This window comes from Scleropages formosus, chromosome 16 (assembly GCF_900964775.1).
Source record: "Scleropages formosus chromosome 16, fSclFor1.1, whole genome shotgun sequence".
NCBI lineage: Eukaryota > Metazoa > Chordata > Actinopteri > Osteoglossiformes > Osteoglossidae > Scleropages > Scleropages formosus.
Genome location: NC_041821.1, coordinates 6,628,001 through 6,635,449, shown reverse-complemented (window position 1 = coordinate 6,635,449; position 7,449 = coordinate 6,628,001). Strand labels below are relative to the sequence as shown.

The 7,449-nt window shown below is 48.7% G+C and overlaps 1 protein-coding gene across 1 annotated transcript; it reads right to left on the bottom strand.

Moving 5' to 3' along the window:
• Positions 1-297: 297 nt before the first annotated feature.
• abce1 (ATP-binding cassette, sub-family E (OABP), member 1) lies at positions 298-6,813 on the bottom strand. Its single transcript, XM_018735608.2, has 18 exons — positions 6,607-6,813; positions 5,937-6,101; positions 5,714-5,799; positions 5,491-5,588; positions 4,583-4,700; positions 4,244-4,381; positions 4,026-4,095; positions 3,731-3,827; positions 3,492-3,581; positions 3,151-3,272; positions 2,564-2,785; positions 2,376-2,435; positions 2,142-2,200; positions 1,944-2,054; positions 1,631-1,773; positions 1,255-1,377; positions 757-868; positions 298-590 (listed from the first exon to the last, which is right to left on the bottom strand). The coding sequence occupies exons 2-18, from the start codon at positions 6,037-6,039 to the stop codon at positions 543-545; spliced, it is 1,800 nt and encodes a 599-aa protein (XP_018591124.1). The 5' UTR covers positions 6,040-6,101; positions 6,607-6,813; the 3' UTR covers positions 298-542.
• Positions 6,814-7,449: the final 636 nt, after the last annotated feature.

The following is a 7,449-nucleotide window of genomic DNA, read 5'->3' as shown; positions in this document are numbered from 1 at the left end:
TAAAAGATTTAATCCCCACTTTGGATGCCAGCTGTAGATGAAACGTTTGAAATCCTTTATATTATTCTTTGTACGTAAATATGCAAAGCATGTGTGCTCAGATGTTCATTGGTTGTTGGTGTTATCCAACCTAAGCAATATTTTAAAGTTCCTATGATAAAATGTGCTTTGGACATTTGTCTTGAAGCATTTTATTCTCAGCTGTTCTTGCAAGGAGTTGAATAACTTACCATCTAAGTTCACATAACACTTTATCCCACACATACAATCAAAAAAAAAAAAAAAAAAGTCACCATGGTTGAGAAACAGCATATTTATTTTTTAAGTTGCTGCCTTAAAATAAACGGTGAGTCAGTTGTATCTCATTTCCAGTCCATCTGGTCAGGAAGGTGTGACCAGCAGTTCTCATACGACCCAGAACCAACAGCAGGGGCACAAAGGTGCCTATGAGCATCTCAGCACCTGCGTTGGTCCTGCAGTCACCTTTCTTAGTGTGCGGCAGGTAAGACGACCTGACACTTTTGGACACTTCAGCACTGACCCTAATCATCCAGAAAGAAATAGTTGCCACTCCTCTTCTGTTCCACGTCCTGAAGCACAAAAGAGTTTGGCGAAAGTTAGTTATTGTACCGCCCATTTATCGCTTTAATGTACCACTACATATTTTTATTGAGCCAATTCTGGCACCTTCCCTCAAGGTATGACAGCACTGCGTCTTTATGGACCTGAAGTCGCAAAGGTTTCTTTTTTGCTCACCTTAATGGAATTCAGTTTGTTGATTCTTGGTCGGAAGTTGTTAGGGTCTCTCCTGAACGTGATCTCAAGTTGCGACAAGAACTTGTTCATCCCGGCAAGCAGCGTCTGTGGCCTGGAAAAGAGGACCGTGTTAATGTGCGCACCATTGACCCACCATCCGTGAACACTGCAGCGATGAGCGGCTCCCCGGTACTCAGCACACCCTCAGAGACATCAATGACAACTAGCCATTAAACACCACTGCTTCCACACACAGCTTTCCAGTCACTGGTGAGACATACACCCCTTCCTTCTGTGTTTATGATGACAAAGACTGTATACACACACATTCCATAAATGATAAATGACAAATTTTGTTTCACTTCAACACAAAGTTAGAAACCGACGAGTAGAACAATGTTCTAACCCCATGTAATACACACAAAAACAGCCCATATGTGCCGTTACTGCTATTACTGGTACAATTGATCAGCTGTAAAGCAGCAGTGATTAACTCACGTGTTGGCTGTTGTGCTCTTTGATGGGATACCGTCAAACACAATGACACGATCTGCCAGGTAGGTGGCCATGATGAAATCGTGCTCGACGACAAAGGCGGTCTTCTTGGCGTGGAGGATGAATCTGGATCATCACATTACACACCATTATATCAGACCAAGACAAGCGGCACAGACAGCAGCCCTCTAAGAACCTGCAAGGTGCAGGAGAACCTGCTTCTGATGTCTGTCAAGGTTACATTTTCTGTTCTATTTACCAAACTAATACAGAGAAAAAGGCGCATAAAAATAGAAAAATATTAAAAACAAGGCCAGGGCAAAGCAACAGGTGACTGAAAGGAGTCCCAGCTGAGCCTGCAGCAGCGGTGTGGCTGTACCGTTTGATGACCCTGGCGGCCATGAGACGCTGTTCAGAGTCCAGATAGGCGGACGGCTCATCGATCAGATACACGTCGGCAGGCTTCCCCAGGCAAAGGGCCAGGGCAACACGCTGCAGCTCACCCCCAGAAAGGTTCTGGACCTATTGGAGCCAGGCCATAGTGGAGAGATTATGGAACCACACGCACCTGCTCATTATCTCACATGATGCTAAGACTACGTCCACAGCATACAGTAACTGCTCATATACTGCTGTCAAAAGCCTCGTTGTGCCCCAGCAGGGGGCGAGACCATGATGGCCTACACACTTACATCCTGATCGATGATGCTGTCGATCTGCAAGGGCTTCATGACATCCGTGATGAACTGAGGGTGTGTGTAAGCATCCCGGATTTTCTCATGGAGTAACGCACGCACACTCCCCTAAGGATGACCGGGGGGGTGGTCAGCTTTCAAAGGAATGGTCAACAGAAACAGCAGCCAAATGGGAACACAAGACATGGCACCTACCTTGAACTTAGGACTGATCTTCTGTGGTTTGTAGCTGACATTCAGGATAGGCACCTCCCCTAAGAAAGATGTTTTGTACAGAATTGAAACACACATGCACACTGCAAGTATTAAAAAGTACCTACATCTGAGGGGAATATTCACCCGCTTGGTGATTAGAGGGGAAAAAAAAAAAAAGTCTAAGACAGTACACATACTAATGTCAGCAGAAAGTACGAATAACAGCCTGATTACCGCCTTCATCTGGCTTAAGACGACCCGCCAGCATTCTGATGAACGTTGTTTTGCCAGTTCCTGAAAAACCAATTGTTTTAAATTCAGTATTTACTCCATGTTCCTCCTCGCAGGACGAGGTCACATTTTAAAGCTACATCATAAATTCAGAGCAACAGCACAGCCACCCCACCAGCACTACCACTCACCGTTCTCCCCCAGCATGACCATGATCTCAGAGTCCGTGAACTCGCCCTCCACGATGTCCAGCGAGAAGTCGCCCATGGATTTCTTCATGTTGGGGTACTGGTAACGGCAGAGCTTCTTCACCTCCTCCTCGGTGGCCGTCTCGGCCACCTTGAAGACGAGGGAGGCCTCCCGGAACCGCAGGTTCTCCGTGGGCACGTAGCCGTCCAGAAAGATATTGATTCCTACAGCACAGAACATCACGTCTACAGAACCAATTTTACTTAAAATATAAGCTTACATTTATGTTCAAAACATTCAAGACGGAAGACAAGAGAGTACATTGTTATTCTTACAGCTCAGCTGCTTTGTCAATGTTTTTACCTACAGGAACTGTCAGTTTTTAAATTATTTACACAGCTGTGTAATTTTTGCTGATTTGGGACCTTTTCGCGAGGGTACTACAGGAGGGACCTTGGGAAGCACCAATGTCCAAACCTTCAGGCTACAGGGGTGAGGCCTTTACCATGATCCTACTTGCTGGCCTTATTGTTATAAAAGCCACATGTGCTCTTTCTCCTGCAGCTGCAGAAGAGCACCGAAGCAGTACCTTCTCGAACGCTGAAAGGCATCGTGACGACGCCGTACGCACTGGGGACCCCGTACAGACAGCAGATAAAGTCCGACAGGTAGTCCAGCACACTCAGGTCATGTTCCACAACAATGATGTACCTGGAGGGGAACGAAAGTAAACAGCCCATCATAACAGTTTAATGAGAAGCCCTGCGTTTACTGGATTTCAACATTTCCAGTCAGCGGTGTCTGGAGTTAGCGTGTCCTCCCCGTGTCTGGGTGGGTTTCCTTCCAGAATCCTAAGACACGTTCCAGGAGAACTGGGGACTCTTAACGATAATAATCACAATCACAACAACATCATCTCTGCCCACGTACCTGTCAGGGGTAATAAGGGACCGGATGGTGATGGCAGCTTTGAGGCGCTGCTTCACATCCAAGTAACTGGACGGCTCATCAAACATGAAGCTGGAAGGAGAGCACACCAGAATACGGTTTAGAAGGGGAGGGGCACACGCCCAGACAGACAGCCAGCCACGTCATCAGCCAGGCGAAACATGGAATGGAAACAGAGGGATGCCAAAACAGGCTCCTCGGGCTGGGAGGAGAAGACTCACATGTCTGCCTTCTGGATGCAAACGACAGCGCAGGCGAAGCGCTGCAGCTCGCCTCCCGAGAGGTCCTCCACATTCCTATCCCTGAGATGGGTGAGATCTGCAGCAGGCAACACACCCACATCAGCGTGCACCTCCACGTTCATCAGTTACACCTTGTCATCACGTTATTCATTCTTTTAATCTTTTCCACGTAAAACCTTAAAATCTTGCAAACAGTTGAAACATGCCTGGGACTAGTGCTTGATCACATGTAGGTATTTGTTTTGAATTTGTAAAAACAGAAGTGGAAGCGTACCAAGCTGTTCACAAACTATGTCTTCAGTCTTGGTGTCGTCTTTTCTGCTCAGGATTGATCCCACGCTTCCCTGGTGACACAGGAGCAGGGTTGTTTTCGTTTTCCAAAACATGCAGTTCACAGCAACTTCACTCCCACACCCCTCAGTCCTAGAACAAATCGTGGTCCAAACACGATCAAGGCGGGAGCACTACTCTTTCCCGGACACAGCCGCTCACCTTGACCGTTTTGGGAATCTGGTCCACGTACTGAGGCTTGACGATGGCTTTCAGGTCATCCTCAAGGATCTTAGTGAAGTAATTTTGCAGCTCAGACCCTCGGAAATAGGCGAGAATCTCCTGCCAATCAGGGGGAGCCTGCCCATAGGAAAAAAATTGTTTTACCACCATAGATGAAGCGCTCAGACTCGGCTCTGGAAGAACGTCAGTAGATTATATGCTAATCTTTATTTCTGATACACAATTACATTTTAAACAATTCCGGAAATGGTGTTTTACCCGTAAAAATCAATAGCACTGCACAACCTATCTCTCTGTGAAACAACGATCAATACTCACATCATACTTTCCCAAATTTGGCTTCTGCTTTCCCGCCAGGATCTTCAATGCGGTCGATTTTCCGATACCGTTTGTGCCAACCAACCCGAGGACCTCCCCGGGCCTTGGAATGGGCAACCTTAAACAGGAGGCAAATGCTATGCTTCACCACAAGTGAGAGATCCCATTAAGTGATAACCCTTATTTATCAGACTCTTTGGCTTCACAATAATTTAACTTTAATTCTGAATTATTACTGTACCAGTTCAAGGTAAGTACTGTGAATCAAGACTACTACAGCAGAAGGAGGATTCAAAGCAAGACCTGGAGATTGCAGGGTGACAACCTTAACCGCTCCGTTATCTGTTGGTCTCGGAAACACACAAGTCTATAGTGTCTTCAAAGGGCATTTTCTATAGAAGATTAATCTCCCTCGACTCGGGGGGACCAGGGTATTTTTCCAGGAAGCTGTCCAAGCCCACCCCACGCAGATGCGGCGTATTTCAGAACCACGGGTGCATTACAACGCAGCATCATATCGTGGAAAGTTTATATCTCATTTACACTTACATTCATTCATTTAGTTGATGCTTTTCTCCAGAGCAACTTGCAATGTTATTACAATTATTTACCCATTTATACAGCTGGATAATTTCACTGGCGCAATTCAGGGCGAGACTCGAACCTGCGACCTTGGGGTCCAAAAGTGAGATATTCTAACCACCACACTAGCAACTGTCCCTAGTCTGAGAGATACGCTAAAGAAAAGTGCCCTTGAGAGTGGGGAAACGGGAACGATCGGTTTCGGGGGGCTGAGGGGACCCGTCGGTTTGCTTTGGCTCCACATGGTGTTAAACGTCATCATATGACGTACAGCAAACGGAAAACATCCAGTCGAACGGCGACTGGCGACCATACAGCGAACCCACCTGTGCAGTTTGAAGGAGTTGGCGCAATATCTGTGCGTCGTCTCTTTTTCGAGGTTGCTCGGCAGGTTGACAATCGACAGCGCGCCAAACGGGCATTTCTGGGGGGTGGGAAAAACACGTAGTGATGGAACAGAAAAACTGCGTGCTCTGCCAGTGGTGTCAGATGTGCCACCGAGACACACACACACACACACACACACACACAAAACGGCGCAGGACTCACCTTGATGCAGATGCCACATCCGATGCAGAGGGATTCGGAGATCCACACGATCTTGCTCTGTGACGTCACCTCTATGCACAGCTTCCCTGGCGATCGCAAGGAGGAAAGGAAGGAGACGAGGGCTTCAGCGGGACGACTCGACTGTGCGCGGCGCCGAACAGCTGGCGCGAACGCGAGCACGAGCAGGAGCTCGAGACCGGCGCCGCGAGCGCTCTAGACTTACCCATGCGCACCACGGGGCAGCTCTTCTTGCACTCCTGACGGCACTTCTTGGGCTTGCACTTGTCATGGTTCACGATGGCGATGCGGGTCGGTTTCTCGGACATCTTTGCAGAGCTCGTCGTGGGTCAGTGCCACGGATGGAGGGCCGCAACCGGCTGTGGTGAGCCTGGAGAGGGAGGGAGCGGGATCGATCGATCGATCGGTGAGGAACGGCGAGCGAGCGAGTGGGGGAGGGGTGGTGGACTGGAGAAGAAGAGCTGAACCGCAGTCAATCAGTCAGTCCGCCCTGCCCGCGAAAAAACAGCGACCGCGTGACGCGTCGTCGCATCGGCGTCACGATTTTTTGAACGCAGAGACAGTGAGTGATACCGCAGCCTGCGCAGGGCCGATTTTATGGCGCCTGTCCTGTGTTCGCAGGCCTGAGTTCTCCCCCTCATTATCGGAGAGAAGGATCAACCCAAGACCCCCGCCCCCAGTTCCCCTGTGAGGGTGCGAGGTGAGTGACGTGCCCACCCCGGCCGAGGCAGCAGAGCGGAACACCGCTTTGCTTACTGTCCATTAGCTCCGCATAAATGCTAACACCGCTAGCCGCGCATCCATCGATGCTATCGTCATCGTGACCGCTTCAAGACACCGCCGCCGGCCCATCGTCCCAACGCCCTCCTACTCACCGCTGTCAGCCTCCCGCCGATTCGCAGGCGTCTGACGGCTCTTCTACGCCGTCTTGTACTGCTTTTCAGAGTTTTAGACGGGCTACTGCAGCGTGCTGCGCTCCCGTCTCCGACAACGTGTTCTTTCTGTGCGGAGAAAGCCGGGGAGCAAAGATGGCGGTGTAGCACGTCCACCCTCTCGCGACCCAAGCGCCGCTCCCGCCACGTCATCAAAAGGCGACGGAGATCCGAGCGCCGGGTGGCTCTTGGAGGAAAGTGACACGCAGTTCCAGCTGGAGAGTGATTGTGTGTGGCGTACAAGACAAGTCGCGCTAAAAACGCGTACAATTAGTACATTATACGGTCACTGACATTTGTAGTAATTATGGCTCATTTAATAAGAGGGGGTACATCTTTTAACTTGTTTCTTCACTTTAAATGGGTTTACTAATATTAAGATACTGTACACTCACGGAGCAGTTAGGAACACTATAATACTGGGTAGGGCCTCCTTTGGTTCTTAAAACAACTTCAATTCTTTGTGACGTCGATTCCACAAGACTTTGGAAACATTCCTTTGATATTGTGTCTGTCTCTGATGTCTGTGCTGTGGAAGTTTCTGTCACCAAGACAAATTCCTTGTATGTGTGAACATACTTGGCAATAAAGCTCATTCTGATTCTCATCCATGCTGACATGATTGCATCACGCAGTTTCTGCAGATTTGTCAGCTGGATATTTTATGCTGCGAATCTCCCGTGGTACCACATCCCAAGTGATCTGTTGGTTTCAGATCCCACGAGTGGGAAGGGAACTGAACTCATCGTCATGCTCGTGAAACCACTTTGAGACAACTTTTGCTTT